This window comes from Papaver somniferum, chromosome 2 (assembly GCF_003573695.1).
Source record: "Papaver somniferum cultivar HN1 chromosome 2, ASM357369v1, whole genome shotgun sequence".
Taxonomy (NCBI): domain Eukaryota; kingdom Viridiplantae; phylum Streptophyta; class Magnoliopsida; order Ranunculales; family Papaveraceae; genus Papaver; species Papaver somniferum.
Window position 1 is genome coordinate 161,138,238 of NC_039359.1, and position 23,698 is coordinate 161,161,935.

A 23,698-nucleotide genomic window follows, 5' to 3' on the forward strand; every position below is an offset into this window, starting at 1 on the left:
GGTGAGTCCTCATCCACAAGAAAGAATATCTTCACTTGGGAGAAGTTTTTGGTAGTGAAGAATATAGCTCCAAAAATGAAGACCTTCGTTTGGAGAGCTCTTCACAATGGTCTCGCAGTCTCTAAGAAAATTGGCAGATTCATTGAGGGGGTTTAAAAAAGCTGTAATATGTGTAATAACGATGAAGAACATGTAGATCATCTTTTGATCCATTGTGAGTTTTCTCAAGCCGTTTGGTTTTCTTCACCACTAGGTCATAGATTTCAAGGAAATAATCAAATAACTCTCTCTAATCTGATTGAGTTATTATTCAACAACAATGATGACGATTCGACAATCACTATGAGAATGGCTATCTGTTGGGCCATTTGGAAGGCTCGTAATGCAATGGTTTTTGAGCACAAGACCATTGATATTCAGGGAACTCTGGAAATTGCTCTATACTGGTACAATCTTTTCTTCAACTTTACGGATGACGAGGAAGTTCAGATATCGGAGAACAACCAAGCAGTTGACAATACTTCATGGAAATCCCCTAGTCATCCTTACATCAAGATCAATGTTGATGCCACTTGGAAAAACGGTGTATATGCTTGTGCAGCAGCGGTGAGAGACTGTAATGGCATCTGCTGTGTTGCAGGATCAAGAGTGGGAAGGACTGACTCAGTGGTTTATGCTGAAGCTGACAGTTTTAAGCTAGTCGCTGACCTAGCCATCTGGCTAAATGTGAACCATATCATTGTTGAAGGTGACAGCCAAGTACTTGTGAAGAGCTTAAATGGTGAATTGAGAAAAGTCCCGTGGAAGATTTGGAGATTGAAGAAGACATCACAAGCAAGATGATTTTTCTCAACAGCAACCGAGCTTATAACCATGTGCCGAAAGTGACAAATTCAGCTGCTGACTCTCCGGCAGCATATGCCATCTCTCATAATGTCCAACAAATATGGACTTAAGGGTGCACACGGTACGGTTCGGCTCGGTTCTTGCCGAGACCGAGTACCTGTACCTTACACCCTTCGGTACCAAAAAAATGGACCGTTCCCGGTACCGGTACCGGTTCCGGTTCCATTTCAGGGGAAAAAAAAAACAGAAACCTACTGCCCTGTTTTTTACTTTTTTACCTGTTTTTTTACCTATTTTTCAATATCTCAAAGCAACAACTAATAAGTAGCAATATTAATAGCAAACCAAACAAAAAATGTCTTGAAAATCTTAAAAAAGAAGTAGCAGTAGTCACAGACACACACTAAGTCTTGAAAATGAGAAAATCTGATAAAAGAACAACTAGCAGTCTAGCAGTGCTGCAGTAGCCTTGAATATTGATCTTCTAATCCATGTCAGCAACACTTGTGGTGTCATCATTGTTGATAGGACCAAGTAACGCTGCAAAAAAATAATAATAGCAGTTAGTAACCATTAGACTATATCTATTACTGCCAAACACAAGTAATAATGTAATATGTTACCTTCTTCAATTTCAACATCATCATCTGGTATGTAATCAGATAGAAGATCAAGTTGTATTGGCTTCCTTAGCCAGCTTTGTGTGCAAAGCAATGCCTCAACTGTCCTTGTAGATAAAGAGCTTCTACAAGGACTTAAGACTCGCTTTCCTGTGCTAAAAGCAGACTCAGAGGCAACAGAAGACACAGGAATGGCTAATATGTCCTTAGCCATATGTCCAAGTATCTTATACTTTGTACTGTTGGTCTTCCACCAACCCAATAAGTCAAACTCCTCCTCATCATCTTCTCCTTCACCTTGTTCATACTCGTCAATGTAATATTTATCCAACTCTATTTTTCCCTCATCATCATTTGGGCCTTTCTTGAACCTCTTACTCCTTGACATCAACTCTTTCATACGACTTGGCCCTGTCACTGGTTTACTTACCACTACTTTGGCTTGTCCCTGGATAGAACTACTTGACTCCTCATGAACTGAATAAACATCCTTATATTCTTCAAATAGAATCTTAAAATCCAACTTAACAAGCTTCATAACAGATTCAACCTTAGAAGAACTCTTCACATACAAGAGATCAAGAGAAAATTGTAGTCCTTTTTCTTTCTCTCTAGGATCTAACAACATGGCAAAAAAGATTGTAGGGTTCATCTTTGCATAATCACCCCAATATTTTTTATACTTCTTAAACATTTTTCCAGCCATAGTAGCAATAAAAGGATCTTCATCTACATTATCTCTAAACTCAACTAGTTGCTCATATATGATAACTAATTGCCATAAGAAAGTGTTTGTTGTTACCTTAGTCGAGGCTGAAAATGCAACAGTGGCATCAAAGAATACTTTCAAACATTTGACAAGGCCTCTGGCAAAGATCCAGTCCTCTTCACATGGAGCAGGTTTCCTCACTACTACCTTCTTCTTCTTCTTTTGTGCCTTCTTCTTCCCTGTCACCTCAACTTCTTCTTGTTCTTCTTCACTAAATTCTTCTTCTTCTTCACCAACATTAACATCAATATCAAAATCATTAGCATCAGGTAGATCTTTCTCACTCTGTTTTGGGTAATAAAACAACTGCCGATATTCCTTGTCATACCTTTCTAACCTAATAAATGCTTTTTCAAACACTTATGCAGCCTGTAGCATCAAGAATGTGTTGTTCCACCTAGTCTTAACATCTAATATCAATGTTACCTTAGACTCTATTCCAACTAATTTTGCACAACGCTTAAGCTTAGCCAACCTAGATGGAGAACCTTTTATATACTTGACAACTGACCTGATTCTTGGAATTGATTTGTTGTAGACCCTCACAGCATCTTTTACCACAAGTGCAAGTACATGAGCTGCACACCTTACCTGAAAAGGTGAATTCAAACAAGTATTAGATATTTTAATAAATAAGTAGAAAGTAAAATAAATAAATAAGTCATATGACTCATATTCATATACATATACTTACATGCAAGTATTTATCTCTCTCTTCTGCCCCTGTCTTTGAAACAATACTAGTCTTCAAATAATCCATTGCTACCTTGTTGGCACTCACATTATCCAAAGTGACAGTAAACACATCTTTAAGCTCCCAATCTGACAAACACTTCTCTAACATCTCACCAATGTCAATTCCTTTGTGACCAATAACCTCACAAAACATAATAATTCTCTTTTGATACTTCCACTGCTGATCAATAAAGTGAACTGTTACACAGATGTAGTTGAAATTGTTTGGTGAAGTCCATGTGTCTGTTGTCAAACTAACCCTCTGCTTGGTTGACTTGAAGTAATTTTTCAACTTTTCTTTCTCTAATACATACATGTCTAATAAACATCTATAAATAGTCATTCTACTTGGCACAACAAATCTAGGCTCTAAGACATGCATCATTCTCCTAAAACCTTCACCCTCAACTACTCTAAATGACATCTCATCAATTATAATAAATTCAACAACTGCCATTTTACATTTATCCTGACTGAAATTAGTACAGACTAACTGACCTTCATCCTCACCCAGTGCTGCAGGATCTAATGTCATAGTTTGTTGTCCTTTTGGCTTTGGCTTGTTAGGATTCTGCTTGCATTTGTTGAAGTGCTTCCACATTCCACTTGTACCATTCTTTCCAGTATGAGGCTTTATCACCTTCTTGCAGTAATTGCATGCAGCATCTTGAACATTTAACCTATTGAAATAATTCCAAACGTTAGAAGTTATCTTACTACCACCCGTTTGAGTAGAAGTAGCTTCTACATCTACTGCTGCTGTCTCTGGCTGTGCTGCTTCATTTGTTGGTTGCATTGAGGATCCAACAACTGTATCTGTGGCAGTGGTAGGTGTAGCAGTTGTAGGTGTAGGAGTAGCTGTTTCATGAGCTTGACTTGATGCATCCATGCCAGCTTATGACTGAAATGAAACAAGAAATGAAACAAGAAATGAAATCAAACAAGAAATGAAATAAGAACTCAACTGAAGCATAAATGCATAAAGCATAACTGCACAAAATGAAGACCTTAAAGGAAATAAAGACATTGTATCATACATATAAAAGTTCATGAATATTAAAAACATTGTTCTAAGCATAAGTGCATAACTGCATAAGTTCTAAGCATAATTTCATTAAGCATAAGCATAACTGCATAAGTTACAACTTCTAAGCATTCCACAAGGCAGAAGTTCCATTTCTGGACATGTTAGCCCTATAAGTCCTTCCACAGTAATTGCAAGAAATGAAATGAAATGAAACAAGAAATGAAATAAGAACTCAACTGAAGCATAAATGCATAAAGCATAACTGCATAAAATGAAGACCTCAAAGGAAATAAAGACATTGTATCATACTTCATACATATAAAAGTTCATAAATATTAAAAACATTGTTCTAAGCATAACTGCATAAGCATAAGTGCATAACTGCATAAGTTCTAACTTCTAAGCATAATTTCATTAAGCATAAGCATAACTGCATAACTGCATAAGTTACAACTTCTAAGCATTATTGCAACTTCTAAGCATTCCACAAGGCAGAAGTTCCATTTCTGGACATGTTAGCCCTATAAGTCCTTCCACAGTAATTGCAAGAGGGTTCTTCAACATTTCTCCGAGTGAAATGACGCCATATTTCCATCACTGATAAAGTTGGCACTTCCTGTATTTGAGCTCAGTGAATAAGACATAATACATGTGAACTGTGAACTAGTACATGAAATTTAACTATCTTCAATCCTTAAAGTGGACTAGTACATGAATAAGAAGAAGAAAACATGTAATCTAGTAAACAGTGGACAATCATTTATTGTGCTTCAATCATTTACTGTGAACTAGTACATGTGAACATTTAAAGTTTAGTAATTTTTGAAATCTGTTTAACATGTGCTTCTAGTACTTGTGTGACATGCAGTTAAGAAAGAACATAAAGTTTAGTAATCAGAAAGAGACTATGTACAATGCGTTCCATAAAATCTTTAGACAATGATTCCCATTCTATAGAAGAAGATAAAAATGTTCTACTGTTATGAAATTGTAAAGTTCAGGATTTTTCTACCTTGTGCAATTGATGCAGTCCTGCGGCTCCTGCCTTTGATAATGTACCTTGATTTTACTTGTCAGGCAATTGATCTCAATTGGTCTCAATCTTTGGCCTGTAGAGTGGGGTAATGTAGCTTATGATCAGCAAAATCTGGCAACTCATTGCTTATAAATTGCCACTCTTAACAATGACTGACCCAATCTTATACAGTCAATCAAAAACTCGTATAGGAACACTAAATTTGGTGGTTAAGCTCAAAATTATAAAAAGATGCATTGAAATTGTATGATAAAATGCATGTTCTACTTCGATTTCCCAGAATTAAAATTAAAAGCTAATGAAACACAATTAGCCAGGAATTCAACAAACCCAAAATAGAGACACGGAAACAAAAGGCAAGAATACTTACAGAGGTAAGAGTGGGCTACACAAGGTTCTGTGAACTGGTTATCTAATTACTTGTGAAAATCCATACAAATACCTCTGGAAGTGAACAATTTAGCTTTCTATTTCAAGTATGATTCATAATAACTGTTCAAAAACATTCATCAATAGCCTTTAAACTAACTCAATCAAAAGAATGGTAAACTAAATACTCAGAGTCAAACTCAACACCCATGTTAACATTTTATCAGCATTCAAAAAACTAAAAAACAACTATTAGTCTATTACAGAAATTTTTAGGTAACCCTAGCTTTAGAATAGCATTTCCATCTTCACGGCTAAACTACTGCTCATGAATCAAAGATCTAAAAGCGAAAAAAATCATCCAAAAATGTGACAGAACACTAAAAGCCTAGATTTAGTTTCAGAAGTGTAAAAGAAACAACATCCATATGAAGAAGAAAAAGATCTTACGGTGATTGCAGTGAATCCTTTAAGCCGCTACTCGCTATGAAGGTTTGGTGGGAGATGAAGAAAATCCTTTAAGCCGCTACTCGCTAGAGAAAACAAAAATCCGTTAATCTCAATCACAGATTCACAGACATGCATACAAAAATTAAAATCAAAAAATTAAAAATTACTTACCACCGGAATTGTTCTTCTAATTTTCTTCACACCGGAATTAAAAACGAAGAGACAGACGAAGTAATACGGTTTGAAGTTTGAACTTTTAATCGTTTGATTGAAGGTTAACAGAGAAGATGAAGATCAGAAGAAGGGGAGAATTTCTTCTCCTTCTCAGAGAGAAGTACTGAGAAGAGGCGAGAAAAAATTAAGGGAACTGAAACCCTAAGAATTTCTTCTCCTTCTCACAGTGAGCTTATATACCCCCTATTAATCCAATGGCTGAGACAGATCCCTTATCCCCTAAATCTAACGGTCAGAATTATTCGGGACTTCGGTCCGGTACGGGACGGTTCATGTGTTGGACCGTGTACCTGTACCCCCAGAACTCGGTTCCTATTTTTGGGACCGGTAATTGTACCTTGTGCCTCGGTTCGGTCCAAAATCAGGTACGGTTTCATCGGTTCCGGTTCGGTCCGTCGGTCCGGCTCGGTTCCTGTGCACCCTTATGTGGACTAGTTCTAATATTCCCCCTAGCATTGATAGCCTCAGTGGGATGTAAACATTTGCCAGCTTTTCTTTCCTTCATTTTGTTTACCAAAAAAAAAGGATAGTTGTTGTATAAAATAGTACATGCCCACGTAATATATAATGTGTACATGCAATTTTTGAGACGAGCATAGGAGACTCTACTACTCCTTCCCTTCCACGTCTTGTTTAATTACTTTATTAATGAAACTAGTTAATTTGCTTTTGATATCTGGCAAAGCAACCACGAACAGAATAAGACTAAGGTAACAACTCAATTAATAAACTATTAATCATAATTTTGTTTAATTACTTTATTAATTAAAAAATATTGACAACATCATGGGCACCCAGCTATATAAATGTTGACATTCCGACTTTAATCACATTGTATACACTCACATTGTATACACTTGAATAACCCTGCAATGAATGTTAAAGGAATCAAATCATGTTTTCCATAAAAGGATGTGCTGTTTTAATCATTTTTAATCGTTCAATTAAGTGGTCAGGTAAACCAAATTAATGTAGCATCTTGGAAATCCAAACCAAACTATGCAATTCAGTGTTTTTTATCCGAAACGATAATTCCTTGTATATCGTGGGAATTTGTGGGGGAGACACAGCCCTAATGAAATCCCCTCTGTTTTTTTTCTAGACGGGCCTTAGGGACTATGCTATCCAGGATATTTTTCCGAAGATTTCCACGGTCAATATAGTATTATTGTATCCGAAAGACTTTTTATTACCGTAAATATTAGGTTTAATATTGATTTCAAATTTATATTACTACATCCCTCCTCCTTTTCTGTTAGGGGTGTTTTTATCTTGTATACTCGTATATAGGGTTAGCATTTATGATTTTCATCGATTTTATTCTATTTCGTATTAGAGAGGTAACTTTTAAGGGTACTTTTATCTTGTATGCTCGTATATAGGATTAGCATTTATGTTTGCCATCGATTTTACAGTATTTCGTATTGGAGAGGTAAAATTTTTAATTCCAAGATTGCTCTGCTAAATATAACATTTTCCCCCACAACTATCTTTGAGATTCTTTGTATCTAGTTTTCGTGGGCCCAATGTCAAATCTGAATGTACTGACCGGAAAATTAGGCGCAGGCCCATACATTTTCAGGTCCATAATTAATTTTAGATACCGTGACACCCATAATTATCCGAAATTATCAAAAATGTCTGCATGACGGTTTATGCTTCCGCATGACGGGTTATGCACACTATTTTTTCCAGGGATAACTCGTTATGCATCCTAATTTTTCAGGGGTATAATTGGCAACGCAATTTGGATATAACATATCTAAAAAACCGCGCCTTGGAATTTAACAAATTTTATATCGTTGGAAAGCTTTTAAAGAGAGATATGCAACGAGTACAAATAACAATACCAAATTTAAGTTTTTTGCGGAAAAAACGGAGGGATTGTTCTTTTAGGGAAAATTTTGGAAAATTTGGTACATAACCATTATGAAGTCACCAAAAATGACGCATAATACGTTATGCAGACACAACAAAAGATGCATAAAATGTTACGCAACCATATTTTGGTTCATGCATCTATTAATTTGTACATAACATGTTATGCATCCATTTCTTTCGATGCACAAAAGATTATGCATCAATTTTTTTAATTCAGTGCTTACAAAAATTTGGTTGCATAATGATTTATGCATCCATTTTCTAGACTGCAGAACTTGTTATGTAGATATTATTGTAGGTTGCACCATTTTTTTTGTTGGTTTTAATACTAATAAGAAAATAGTTGCATAATATGTTATGTAACCATTCTCTGGACTGCATAACAAGTTATGCACACAAAAAAAACTGCATAACTCGTCATGCACCTATAATAATAGTTGCATAACGTGTTATCTAATCATTTCCTGGACTACAAAACAAGTTATGCAACCTTTTTTTAGGAATTGAAAAATAAACTAATATGCCAATGAATGTATCTTGGAGCAAGTCGCTTCATTCATTCATGAAAAGGGGATGTCAAGACTCCAAAAATGCTTATGCTTTGTGTATGTATCATTGAAACAACAAACATATAATTACAGTTTCCAAGCATTCTGGATACAACAACAAGTAAAACCTTAAACTGATTGGGTGAGTCTCGTATAGATATATGACTAATTTGGATACAAACAGCTAATTCAAATAGAATAAATTAGTAGCCCTGCAGATCAAGTGCATGACTACATTATGGGAATTAGCTTCTACAAAATGCCTACACCTGATTGAAATGTTTACATTGAGTTCTTAATTTCTACATACCAATGAAATGTTACATGGGAAGATGTGACGGTGCATTGAGATGTCCCAAAGCAAATGAGAAAACAGCTTTAAGCTTCGTATGTTTGACATCATTGTTACATCGCTCAGCTTTATTGAACTCAATGCAACATCGGTAGAAGCCTTTAACATCATAACATGAGAAACCAAAACATAAACTAATACAGAGGTTAGTATTAACACCAAAAATGACTGCAGACTTGCAAAAGGAAAAACATAAACCATTATAGAGATTATCATTAACTCCAAAGATGACACCATACTAGAAAAAATACTTTCCAGTCACATAGATTTAAATGAGATACAAATGCAGTAATCTCAAAAAAGACCGTCCATTCACATAAATTTAACAACTCAACGTTCCATATACTTCACTGTCGGGATCAATCAAGAAAATACTAAAATTATTTATTTATATAGGACCCAAAAAGACAATTTCGATTGCACATGAATTAACAACCACCCAGTCAAAGTGATACATATGAACCAACCCAAAACACAGAATTCCCGTACCTCGAGTCAGAATCTAATATATCACTATCAAATCAAAATAAGTAACAAAAGGACGATTAAGCAAAAAAAAACATAAATCAAATATATATAATTGAGATAAATTCCTAAAGTAATATCAAACTAACACACCTAAACCAAAAAAAAAGGAAAAGAAAAAAACTAAAAATATCATATTGAAATCAAAATCAACATCATATAGAGAAAGCCTCATACAATGAACTAGTGATTAGGGAGAGGGGAGATCGTTCTAACCTTGTAAGAGAGATGAGATATGAAATCGTAATAAGAATTAGGGGTTCTTACCTGAACTTAGATCGACATTAAATCATTATCTTTCCCCATTCAACCAAATTTCTGAATAGATCTCTAAGCGATCATCTTATTCTTATTCTTTCAGATCTCTTTCACTCACTCACTAATGGTTAGATCTCTCCGTCTCAGAAATCAATCGAGTTTATAAATAATGCTAACAAAATAGTGAAGAACAACCTTCGTTGAATACAAACTGTGGCGATGTTTCAAGGGATTTCCGAGGTGAAAAACAACAGAAGAGGAAAAACATTTGCGGAAGAAGAAAGGTATAATTTTAGAAAATATGGGTTTGAGAAAAAATTTGACCGAAGAAATGGGTGCGCGCCTGAACTTTTTTGTCGGTGGGTTTCACAGTGTCCAAAATCTGGAAAATTGGTGTGGCTGTGGTTTTCACTATACTGTCACTAACGGCTAATATATGCATGTAACATTGGGTTAGCGAACTTGGATTGATAGGGAATTATTACAGAGACATTCTGAATCTTTTGTTAGTCGATAGCGAATTTCTGAAAATCTATAAGAGTTTCTCTTATTGGATAGATATTTCCTAAAAGTCTGGCATTTTCTGTTATTGGATTTGGATTTTGAAATCAGTGACATATGGCTTTGACGGATTTCCAAGGACTTTTATGTTAAAATATACCATAAAAGTTTTGAATAAAGTGTCTCCAAAATAAGTGATATTCTGAAAGACTGTGTTCTTTTTGTTTTAATAAATAAAAAAAATAATAATAACAGAAATAAGATAAAGAGTATTACATTAACTAGTTGGAAGCCTAACAAGCTAAGCTCCAACAACGTACTACTACATTAATTGAACAGGTTGACGTGCTAGCCTACCAGCGAGTCTCATGGGTAACCTAGCCAAGGTAGCCGAAGTGGATGGGGGGCTGAGATTGTGTCACAAGGGGGGCAAGCTAACTCTAGCTTCCATGTTAATTTCTGCAATATTACGTCATTGGGGGCTCGAGCTTGGGACCTCATGGAACACATGAAACTTTGGAAAACGGGAATGACCAGCTGAGCTAGGTTCCCGCATGAAACAGTAATAACAAATAAGTTATGATTGTATAAATAAAGAAAAAACTAATATTATATTCCAAAACCCATAAAACTTACGATCTCTATTAAGTACGCAAAAACTAATATTTTTTTCACTTATTTGCACATTTATTTTCTAAAATGATTTTTATTTATTAGTTGTTTTTTTTCATTTTTTTTTTGATGTATGAAAGATGAAATTCTTATTCTTTATGGTAATTTTATTTCATAAGATTGAGCCCAATTGCCTTCGATCACTAAACTATCTCTATAGACAAACATTTCGTCAAAGGGTCTGTAATAATTTTTTTGGATCTCAATCAATGGAAATGACATCTATTGAGATTAGTTGTTTAAAAGAATTGTGACATATACAAATATTATAGATTTCTGATATAAACATTGTTCTTACCTTTAGCTACTGTAGTTTTACTACCACAATATATAGATATGGTTGGCACATGCATTTGCCAGAGAGGAATATATTCTAAAAATCATCTTAGCCATTCGATTTCCTTTCCTGCTTTTTACCCTCTTAATTTCAATTGGTATCAGAGTAGTCAAACACCGTCAGACCTAGCAAGTCTATACTTGTAAGTGCCATACACATGTGCCTACATACTGATATGGATCCCCCTGGATTCAATCATGCCAAGTTCTCAGGAATTACCTCAAAGGATGACTCCTTATCTGTCAAAGAGGTAACTAACCTAGTCAATATCTCCAATTGATCCCGATTGCAGCTTCAGCCATATTACTTATGATAAAAGTATTCAAGATTCCTGATTGCAGCTTCAGCCATATAACTTACGATTAGAGTGTTCAATATTACTCTTTTTGAATATTTCATAAGTCGATAAACTCTTGTGATACTTTGTCCAAGCATAAAAAGGAAATTTCCAATATCAGATTTCCTACTGATAATAATAGTTTGCCTACTCAACCTGAATCCTGAATACGGATCTCGAAAGACTCATGTCCCCGATCATGGACTTCAAATGAAGCAGAAAATTCTCTTTTGAGTATAAATTCTTTTGAAAAATAATTACTTGAGTTTAACGGGTTCAGGCGGCAAAAGAAATCATTAAAACCTTCATTAAAGAAAAATTTGAGAATCACAACTTCTTCTAAAGAAGATACTAAACAAAAGAAAAATCTAATCTATTATCATACGATAAACAAACTCGGAGTATCTCCTTGGGATACAAGTGGTGGATCCTATTTTCACCCCATCATTGATTAGTTGTAATGATGGGTGCATCCTCAACACTGACTTTAGAGTTGTGAGGAATGCACAGATACAATAATTGTTTATAACTTTTTTGATGACGAGGTTGCTCAAGTTATATCATCTTTCTGCTTAGGATATCACTTACCACATGCTATTGAAAAACTCGTTTCCCAAATTTCCTCTCTACATAAAGACCATGAAATGTTTCCAGTTTGTTGAGCTTCGCTCCACTATGTTGAACCACTTTCATTTTTTTGGTTATTACCTATTAATTAGTCAAAACGACTGTTAACTCTGATGTCGTCTTTTATGTCTTCATTTACACCTCTAATAGAGTCAAGTTCCTTTTGACTGTGTGTAGGAAAATCATAATAGTGATTTTACTAAGTAAGGGCTCAATGTAGGTATCAAATCATAATATGTTCCTAAATATATTTTTCCATACCTATATGACTTATAAGCAGGACACAGGAACATGACTCATAGGCAATCTATTTGAAAGACAATATGAAAATTATGCTCTTAAATCTCTATATAATCATGATTTTTGATACAATAAAGCAGGTTGAATACAATAAAATTTCAAATTTTCTTTAATGCATATAGATCTGAAGATAGGACTTTTGATCATCTATTGTCAACAGACTTCGTTTCGTGTGTAATTGGTAGATCGTGAATGGAATCTAGCTATCTTTACAGGTACTTTGAAGACTGGAAAAAGTACTTAACCCTTGGTTGCATTTATAAATAAGTAATAGGTTTTCCAATTTTATTTTAACTTATGGATATGAAAAAGTATATAGTTGATAGCTTCCCTTCAACTATTTCCATACCTACAAGAATGTGAAGCTCAAAGAGACCTGATGAAATAATTGATCTTGATAAAGAAGAGAATGTCAAGGAAGAGTTTGTGTAAGGATCCTCCAGAAAAAAGGTGGCTATGAGTATGAAAGAACAAAACTCCTGATATGCAGAATCCGTGAATGATATGGTTAACACCTATAATGATTCCAAGGTTGTAATAATAAATCTTCGGTTGATGCTAGCCAATATTGTTGATACTCAAGATAAAATTCTTGAACAATTAGAGGATTAGGTTTCTGTTAGAGCGTTGAACTCGCAACCGTTGCTATCTCAAGCTTGTTTTTCAAGTTTAGTTGCCAAAACTATAAGTCTTGATTTCTAGTCTACTTATAGCTAATTCTCTGACTAGGATAGAAAGTGTAGTTGAGATCTAGACTCCACGGCGTTCATCATACAAAGACGAAGAACTCCTCAAAGAATTGGTGGAACTTCATCGACTAAAAGGAATGTGGAGACTTGAACTTATCTATCACTCAAAAGTCTATCTACTCTATCTCCTATCTTGAGACAAAAGTCGTATTGCTATATAGAATTCGATCATACAAATTTGCTATTTTGAGCCGAGTTTCTCTCGCTTATCTATTTCTCGAAATATGTTTTGGCAAGCTTTCGCTTTGGCCAAGTTCATCTTTACAAGTGACGAAAGTCATGTTGATTGTTTTAATCTTTTGAAAATCGCTTTGATGAAAAATAGAGTGTGAATAACCTCTATATAACATCTTCTAAGAATGTTTCAATGATTGAAATGAGAGTTTAAAATATGTAACCATCTTTGGATATAAGCATATAGTATGTTTGCACATTAGTGTATAAGTCCAAAAACGGGAACCAAATGTATGCATACTTGTGTGTGTACTAAATAGTTGATGGAGACTGGCGGATGTTCACGACCGTGAATTTCTGCTAAGTTTGGAAATCAAAAGCAACTCAATTCGGTTACCTAAGTATGCGTACCCGTACGCATACTGGCGGAGAGTTCACGTCCGTGAACTTCTGCTTAGTTTGAAAACCAAAACAAACTCAAATCCGGTTACTCAAGTACGCATACCCGTACGCATACTTAAGTGTGTTAATTTCTAAAATTGGTTTTTGCATGAACTAAAACATTTATATAATAAGGAATGCAATTTGCAAATCGTGGATGTAATGTTCATGAACCGATTCGAGTGAATCAAAACCGATTTTGCTTCGATTGTGTCTTGTATACTTCTATAAGATCTAAGCAATTGAACAACTCTCTAACTAGTTCTTTTGAGTCATTTGAACTAGTTATGGTGAAGATGAATAAGGTTGATATGAAAGTGCTCATATGGATAACCATTTGGTTAACTACTGTTGAACCAACTAGATGTACACGTTTAGGTACGGTTACACAAACCTAAATGAACGTGCATTTCATTTGTGTATAACAAGCTAAGTTTAGATCTAACGGTTGAAAGATATTAGCTTGAATATAATCAGGTTTTCATCTAACTGTGGATAATGAATGTTTTGTTACCAAGGTAGCATTGATTGCAAACTCTGATTTGAAGACTATATAAAGGAGAACTCTAGCAACTAGGAAACCTAATTCCCACACCTCATGTGTGATACTAGTTGTATAAGATAGAGTCGATTCTCCTTTAACCTTAGGTTTTTATCAAGACCATGTAGGTTAACGACTTGAAGACTTCATTTGGATTGTGAAGCCAGACCCAACTATTTTCTCTGTAGTTCCGTGATCTGATCTTGTTGTTTATATCGTATTGAGTACAATTGTAAAATTGGCTCGAGATTAATTTCTCCGATAGGAAAGATAGAAAAGTAGTCACAAACATCTTTGTCTCATCGTTTATGATTCCGGAATATCTTGTTTCGCTAGTCGATTAAGATTATTGTGAGGTGATTGATAATTAAAGGTTGTTCTTGGGGAATATAAGTCTGGGTTATCAATTGGTTCATGTTCACCTTGATTTATCAAAAAACGGAACAAAATTCGTAGGTATTTCTGTGGGAGATAGATTTATCTATTCCTGTAGACTGTGTGATATAGATTTGTTTATTAAAGTCTTCGAATTTGGATCGTAGCAACTCTTAGTTGTGGGTGAGATCAGCTAAGGGAATCAAGTGTTTAGTATCCTGCTGGGATCAGAGACGTAAGGAGCGGAATTGTACCTTGGATCATTGAGAGATTGATTGGGGTTCAACTATAGTCCAGACCGAAGTTAGTTTGCAGTAAGCTAGTGTCTGTAGCGACTTAATATAATGTGTGTTCAATCTGGACTAGGTCCCATGGTTTTTCTGCATTTGCGGTTTCCTCGTTAACTTCTGGCGTTTGTGTTATTTCTTTTCCACATTATATTTTTTTTATATAATTGAAATATCACAGGTTGTGCGTTGAATCGATCAACTGGAAAACCAAACCTTTGGTTGTTGATTGAAATTGATTGATACTTGAACATTGGTCTTTGGTACCGTTCAAGTTAATTTCTCTTGTATTCAATTAGACTCGCAAATTTCTATTTGCTTGAGTAAGTATTGAATCGAAAAATTGAGATATAACTCCTTGATATACTATTTATTAAGATTGAGTCTGACTGTCTAGTTGATTCTCTTAAAAGTATATTTGCGTTAGTCCATACAGATTACTAAGCGAAATATTGAGTGAGGTTGTTGGACCCCCACTTTTTCAATTGGTATCAGAGCAGGAAAACACGTTTAAAGACCTCGTAAGTCTGTGTTTGTAGCAATCTAACTTTGTGGACGGAAGATTATCTCTTGTTGTTGCTTACACCAAAATGTCTTCCATAGATTTCAATTATGCCAAATGTCTTGGGATTGCCTCAAAGGATAACTCCTTAGATGATTCTTCCGAATCCTAAGGTAGAAGGGATGTTTTATCAAACTATGATAACATTTCCTCAAATGAGACATTTGACACTCTGTCAAAAGCTGAAATGGATCTCACCAGAATCTCAAAAATATCTACTGAGGCTATTGATCTTCATAATCATGTTCAGCTCATTGACGAATTTGAAAATTCTCTTGGTCGATAACGGGAACTCTATAGTGTCATTGAATCCTTCTCTAACAATAGCGAAAAACTTATTCAAGAAACTACCCTTCAGCGTGAAAAGATTAGTGTTCTTGAGAATATTGTTAAAGAAGACTCAATTAGAGAAAAACGTTTGATCGAGACACATTCATCTGATCTTAACAGACTTCGTATTGAAAAAGAGAAACTAGGTACATCCCTTATTATAGCCCAAGAACAGTGCAAATCCTTGAAAAGGGAAAACTTTGTTTTAATGAGAAATTCTTTTGTACCGATGATCAATTCTCAGACAGAATTACAGTACATGAAGAGATGTTCTCCAAATGAAGTTTCTGCTAAGAAGTGTTTACATGACTTGCAATATTCTAATATTCCTATGAATTTAAAACAGGATCCTCTTAATGTTTCTCCTCCACGAACCTGTTCCTTCTGTGGGAAAAAGAATTACTATGTTCATCATTATTTTGCTAGAAAGAAACAGATTTATGATCTTCAAAATCTACTTCTTTTCACTGTCAACAGAGTAAACTCTCTAATGACCGCTACAATGGATTTCTTCCCTGCATAAAAACATGATTCTCATAAAGTAGATTTCAATGGTCACTCATCTTGAAATCCCCACAGGAATCGTGTTCCTTCGAATGGTGCAAAGCATTACACCACAAAAATACACATTCCCTGTACTTATGAGAATAAGTCTGGTAAAGCCAAGTCTAGATGGTGGAAACGTGTCTCATCAAATCCCCTGGAACCAATTTCTAGAGGTCCTAGACTTAATCCTCAAAAAAATATTTTTGATGGATCACCTGACAAGGTTATGTTGAATCAGTATAGAATAAAAAATAACCGAAAGAAGGTAAGGAATACCAGGTTCAAACCTTCAGACGGAATTTACAACTCATCTCTCAATACTCATAGTGGGATTACATCTCACTTGACTGCCTAATCTTAGGCATTTTCAATTTTGTGTCTAACTTGAGGGATGCAAGAATGACTTTTGGGAGATACTACAGTCTACTGTAGTTTTCCATTTGGATTATGTTTGACTATTCTGTTTTCGTTTGATGTAAAAGTAGAGTCACTTGGGAGTTTAGGGTTTCCAGAACAAGGGTGTATCCCTCCTTTCTTGAAAAACACATATATATCTTATAATGTTTTTCCTTCCCTAGTAAAAAAAAAGGGGGGGGGGTATGGAAAACTCCTCAAGACCTCAAGAAGTTGGAATCTTGAGATGGAAGAAGACACTAAAGGATGCGATTATGTTCAAGAACTTGTCTTAAAAAGGATGATTGAAAGGAAAGAGTACAACTCCTGGGTTGGAGAATCTGTCAAGAATTTAATTCTTTTTCAGAATGACTCTAGGGTCGAGTTTGCAAATCTTCAACTGCAAATAAATTAGCTCATTGATGGTCAGGCCAAAATCCTTGATAATCATAACATTTTGATCAGGAATCAGAAGAAGCTCATCATGGACTGTGTCAAAGCTAGGAATTTTGCCCGCATTGTTGATCGAAAAGTTAATGTTCTCACTCACGAACATGGGGTCTCTACAGTCAAAAGAATCAAGGATAACAGTGATATATTTTATGATGGACCCTTTCATAGGTATGATGTTATCAGAGAAACTTGATTCTTATATTTTTTCTAAGAAATCTTATTATGAGAATTTTGTTCTTGTGTTTTCAGGAAGAATAACTAGAGTTTGGAATAGCCATTGTTGTGATTACACATAGCTATGTCCAACGATTTTCAACTTCAATGTTTTTAGATTTACTTGTTTAAATTCTAAAGTTTGTTTGGAAGATGATTTTTGCAGTATTAATCTTTATGGTTTTATATATTGCAATTTGTTATGGGATATGTGTGTTTGCGCCCGGGAACTATGAGTGTCACATATTAATGAACTTTTGAAAAGCAAAAGTTAAGCCTTTCATGTCATTATGCAAATATTAGTGGAATAAATGATGAGCTTTTGTTTACAAAGATTAAGTCTATTGTATGTCATTGTGCAAATAGTGATGAAAGATAGAATGAATCTTTGTTTATTCCGCAGTATTGATCTTCCATGATCCATATGTATATACTGTGTGGCTCCATAAGTTTTCTTATGTTGAGCATTTCCGATTGAATTAATAATGGGTTCTCTTGTGGTTAATTTAATTGAGTATTTTGGATACAAATTCATATTCTTATAAGATCTATTTTCCAAAGAAATCCTTCTTTTCTTGTGAAAGTAAGGTCCCTCTTGTTGTTCTTTCGGGAATGACATTTTATGGGGGAGAGTTCTTAATTGAACTTGTGCTTAATTGCCAAATCTTTGTGGGGAGTGCGGCTGTGGAATTTTGTAAGGGTTATCTTGTATCTCTATAAACTCCATGATGTATGCATTTAGTTTCGGCTATATGATTGCATCTAAAAAATTGATATGTTCTTTCTTTTGGTCATGAAATGTTTCTATGGAAATTTCATTAGGGTCCCACTAGTTTTCGTACCTTTGCCAATTTTATTGACAAAAAGGAAGAGAATTAATGTGTAGTTCACATTACAAATACATATGGTTTTTGGATCATTATGTAAGAGGGAGTGGTTTCCATGTGAGATGGAGTATTGACTAAGGGGGAGTGATACATATCCCCATAGTATTGTTGTAGAAGTTGTAACACAATTGAACTTTGTTGTTGTGTAATGATACTATGACACTGTGTAACAATGATTGAGTGCTTTTGTTTTCTCATTACTATAGATACGGATCTTCAACAACGATGATGCTGCATTGAATATCTTTGGAATCATTGGAGTACTTGGAAGTGACGGAGATTTCGAGTAAAGTTGAAGAACCAAGGAGATTATGCATGAAAGAGAAGCTGCAAAGTTTATTTATTTTGTATTCCATATGTATTGATAGTTTTATCACTAAAATTGACAAAGGGGGAGATTGTTAGAGCACTGATCGGTCGAAATCGCAAGCGTTGCTATCTCAAGCTTGTTTGTCAAGTTTAGTTTCCAAAACTATAAGTCTTGATTTCTAGTCTACTTATAGTTAAGTCTCGGACTAGGATAGAAAGTGTAGTTGATCTCTAGACTCCACGACGTTCATCATACAAAGACAAAGAACTACTCAAGGAACTGGTAGAACTTCATCGACTAAAAGGTATGTGGAGACTTGAACTTATCTATCACTCAAAAGTCTATCTACTCTATCTCCTATCTTGAGACATAAGTCGTATTGCTATATAGACTTTGATTATACACATTTGCTATTTCGAGACGAGTTTATCTCGTTTATCTATTTCTCGAAATATGTGTTGGTAAGCTTTCGCTTTGGCCAAGTTCATCTTTACAAGTGACAAAAGTCATGTTGATTGTTTCAATCTTTTGAAAATCGCTTTGATGAAAAATAGAGTGTGAATAACCTCTATATAACATCCTCTATGAATGTTTCAATGATTGAAATGAGAGTTTAGAATATGTAACCATCTTTGGATATAAGCATATAGTGTGTTCACACATTAGTGTATAAGTCCAAAACCGAAAACCAAATGTATGCATACTTGTGTGTATACTAAATGGTTGATGGAGACTGGGTAAGTATGCGTACCCGTACGCATACTGGCGGAAGTTCACGACCATGAATTTCTGCTGAGTTTGGAAATCAAAACCAACTCAATCCGGTTAGCTAATACTGCCGGAAAGTCCATGTCCGTGAATTTCTGCTGAGTTTGAAAACCAAAACAAACTCAAATCCGGTTACTGAAGTACGCATACTTAAGTGTGTTACTTTCTAAAATTGGTTTGTTCATGAACTAAAACATTTATATAATAAGGAATGCTTTGCAAACCGTGGCTATAAGGTTCATGAATCGATTCGATCGAATCAAAACCGATTTTGCTTCGATTGTGTCTTGTGTACTTCTATAAGATCTAAGCAATTGAACAACTCTCTAACTAGTTCTTTTGAGTCATTTGAACTAGTTATGGCGAAGATGAATATGGTTGATATTGAAGTGCTCATATGTCTAAATATTTGGTTAACTACTGTTGAACCAACTAGGTGTACATGTTTAGGTACGGTTGCACAAATCTAAATGAACGTACATTTCATTTGTGTATAACAAGCTAAGGTTCGATCTAACGGTTAAAAGATATTAGCTTGAATTTAATCAGTTTTCATCTAACGGTGAATATTGAATTATTTGTTACCAAGGTAGCATTGATTGCAAACCCTGATTTAAAGACTATATAAAGGAGAACTCTAGCAACTGGGAAACCTAATCCCCACACCTTCTATGTGATACTAGTTGTATAAGATAGAGTCGATTCTCCTTTAACCTTAGGTTTCTATGGAGACCCTGTAGGTTAACAACTTGAAGACTTCATTGGAATTGTGAAGCCAGACCCAACTATTTTCTCTGTAGTTGTGTGATATGATCTTGCTGTTTCTATCGAATTGAGTAAAATTGTAAAATTGGCTCGAGATTAATTTCTCCGATAGGTAAGGTGGAAAAGTAGTCACAAACATCTTCATCTCATCGTTTTTGATTCCGCAAGATCTTGTTTCACTAGTCGATTAAGATTATTGTGAGGTGATTGATAATTCAAGGCTGTTTTTCGGGAATATAAGCCTGGGTTATTGATTGGTTCATGTTCATCTTGATTTATCAAAAGACGAAACAAAACTCGTAGGTGCTTCTGTGGGAGATAGATTTATCTATTCCTGTAGACTTTTCTGTGTGATACAGATTTGTCTATTAAAGTCTTTGACTTTGGATCGTAGCAACTCTTAGTTGTGGGTGAGATCAGCTAAGGGAATTAAGTGCGTAGTATCTTGTTGCGGTCAGAGACGTAAGGAGCGCAACTATACCGTGGATCAGTGTGAGATTGATTGGGGTTCAACTACAATCCAGACCGAAGTTAGTTTGTAGTAGGCTAGTGTTTGTAGCGGCTTAATACTGTGTGTGTTCAATCTGAACTAGGTCCCGGAGTTTTTCCGCATTTGCGGTTTCCTCGTTAACAAAACTTCTGGTGTCTGTGTTATTTTTTTTTCGCATTATATTTTGTTATATAATGATATATCACAGGTCGTGCGTAGAACCGATCAATTGGTAAATCCAACCTTTGGTTGTTGATTGAAATTGATTGATACTTGAACATTGGTCTTTCGTACCTTTCAAGTTAATTTCTCTTGTATTCAATTAGGTTTGCAAGAATATGTAACCATCTATATAACATATATATAACATCTTCTAAGAATGTTTCAATGATTGAATTGAGAGTTTAGAATATGTAACCATCTTTGGATATAAGCATATAGTATGTTTGCATATTAGTGTATAAGTCCAAAACCGGGAACCAAATGTATGCATACTTGTGTGTGTACTAAATAGTTGATGGAGACTGGCGGATGTTCAAGACCGTGAATTTCTGCTGAGTTTGGAAATCAAAAGCAACTCAATTCGGTTACCTAAGTATGCGTACCCGTACGCATACTGGCGGAGAGTTCACGTCCGTGAATTTCTGCTGAGTTTGAAAACCAAAAAAAACTCAAATCCGGTTACTTAAGTACGCATACCCATACGCATACTTAAGTGTGTTAATTTCTAAAATTGGTTTTTGCATGAACTAAAACATTTATATAATAAGGAATGCAATTTGCAAATCATGGCTGTAATGTTCATGAACCGATTCGAGTGAATCAAAATCGATTTTGCTTCGATTGTGTCTTGTATACTTCTATAAGATCTAAGCAATTGAACAACTCTCTAACTAGTTCTTTTGAGTCATTTGAACTAGTTATGGTGAAGATGAATAAGGTTGATATGAAAGTGCTCATATGGATAACCATTTGGTTAACTACTGTTGAACCAACTAGGTGTACACGTTTAGGTACGGTTACACAAACCTAAATGAACGTGCATTTCATTTGTGTATAACAATCTAAGTTTCGATCTAACGGTTGAAATATATTAGCTTGAATCTAATCAGGTTTTCATCTAACGGTGGATATTGAATGCTTTGTTACCATGGTAGCATTGATTGTAAACTCTGATTTGAAGACTATATAAAGGAGAACTCTAGCAACTAGGAAACCTAATCCCCACACCTCATGTGTGATACTAGTTGTATAAGATAGAGTCGATTCTCCTTTAACCTTAGGTGTTTATCGAGACCATGTAGGTTAACGACTTGAAGACTTCATTTGGATTGTGAAGCCAGACCCAAATATTTTCCCTGTAGTTGCGTAATCTGATCTTGTTGTTTATATCGTATTGAGTACAATTGTAAAATTGGCTCGAGATTAATTTCTCTGATAGGAAAGATAGAAAAGTAGTCACAAACATCTTCGTCTCATCGTTTATGATTCCGGAATATCTTGTTTCGCTAGTCGATTAAGATTATTGTGAGGTGATTGATAATTAAAGGTTGTTCTTGGGGAATATAAGTCTGGGTTATCAATTGGTTCATGTTCACCTTGATTTATCAAAAGACGGAACAAAATTCGTAGGTATTTCTGTGGGAGATAGATTTTTCTATTCCTGTAGACTGTGTGATATAGATTTGTTTATTAAAGTCTTCGAATTTGGATCGTAGCAACTCTTAGTTGTGGGTGAGATCAGCTAAGGGAATCAAGTGTGTAGTATCCTGCTGCGATCAGAGACGTAGGAGCGGAATTGTACCTTGGATAAGTGTGAGATTGATTGGGGTTCAACTATAGTCCAGACCGAAGTTAGTTTGTAGTAGGCTAGTGTTTGTAGCGACTTAATATAATGTGTGTTCAATCTGGACTAGGTCCCATGGTTTTTCTGCATTTGCGGTTTCCTCGTTAACAAAATTTCTGGCGTCTGTGTTATTTCTTTTCCGCATTATATTTTTTTTATATAATTGAAATATCACAGGTTGTTCGTTGAATCGGTCAACTGGAAAACCCAACCTTTGGTTGTTGATTGAAATTGATTGATACTTGAACATTGGTCTTTGGTACCGTTCAAGTTAATTTCTCTTGTATTCAATTAGACTCGCAAATCTCTATTTGCTTGAGCAAGTATTGAATCGAAAAATTGAGATATAACTCCTTGATATACTATTTATTAAGATTGAGTCTGACTGTCTAGTTGATTCTCTTAAAAGTATATTTGAGTTAGTCCATACAGATTACTAAGCGAAATATTGGGTGAGGTTATTGGACCTCCACTTTTTCAGTTTCATAATCAAAAGAAGCTTATCCCTGAAACTCAAAAGAAAAAAGAGTTTGTTCGTATTATCGGTCATAAGGTAAATATTCTGAACTTTGAGCATAACCAAGAAGTCGTCAAGCGGATCAAATACCTTGAGAGAAACTTCTATGATGGTATTCGGAAAAAATACTAAGATATCCTAGAGGTATGATTTTCTTTAGTTTCTAGTTGATTCCTTGAAGGAATTTTACTCTTATTATTTTAAGAAGGAACACTAGATCTCAAATATGTTTTATTGTATTTAAATCCGAAGATAAGGCTTTTAATCATCCATTGTTAACATACTCCGTTCTATGTGTGATCGATCGATCATTAGTGGAATCGAGTTGTTTGTATAGGTACTTTTAAGACTGAAGATTGAAAACTAAAAGATTTTCTTTTTGGCGTGTATTCTGATCTTTGTGATAATTTCATGTACAATTGATTGACTGGGATCCAATAAGTTGTTTATATCGAATAGACTTTAAAGCTAGTTGTACATATCGGAAAATCTATCTTGGAGTTTATCATTGAGATCTACTCTGATAGCTTGTGTACCAAGATTGATTATTTCGGTAATCTTTGATTGAGCCGGACAAAAGAGTTAAGATTGATTAAATGGAAGAACCTTTTTACTCAAATATATCTC

At 34.9% G+C, this 23,698-nt stretch overlaps 1 protein-coding gene across 1 annotated transcript; it reads left to right on the forward strand.

Annotated features, from left to right (window-relative positions):
- Positions 1 to 348: 348 nt before the first annotated feature.
- LOC113352358 lies at positions 349 to 843 on the forward strand. Its single transcript, XM_026596184.1, has one exon. The coding sequence runs from the start codon at positions 349 to 351 to the stop codon at positions 841 to 843; it is 495 nt and encodes a 164-aa protein (XP_026451969.1).
- The last annotated feature ends 22,855 nt before the right edge of the window (positions 844 to 23,698 follow it).

Excerpts from the sequence above, each read along its gene's own strand:
- LOC113352358 (XM_026596184.1), top strand. The coding sequence starts at position 349 with ATGGCTATCTGTTGGGCCATTTGGAAGGCTCGTAATGCAATGGTTTTT.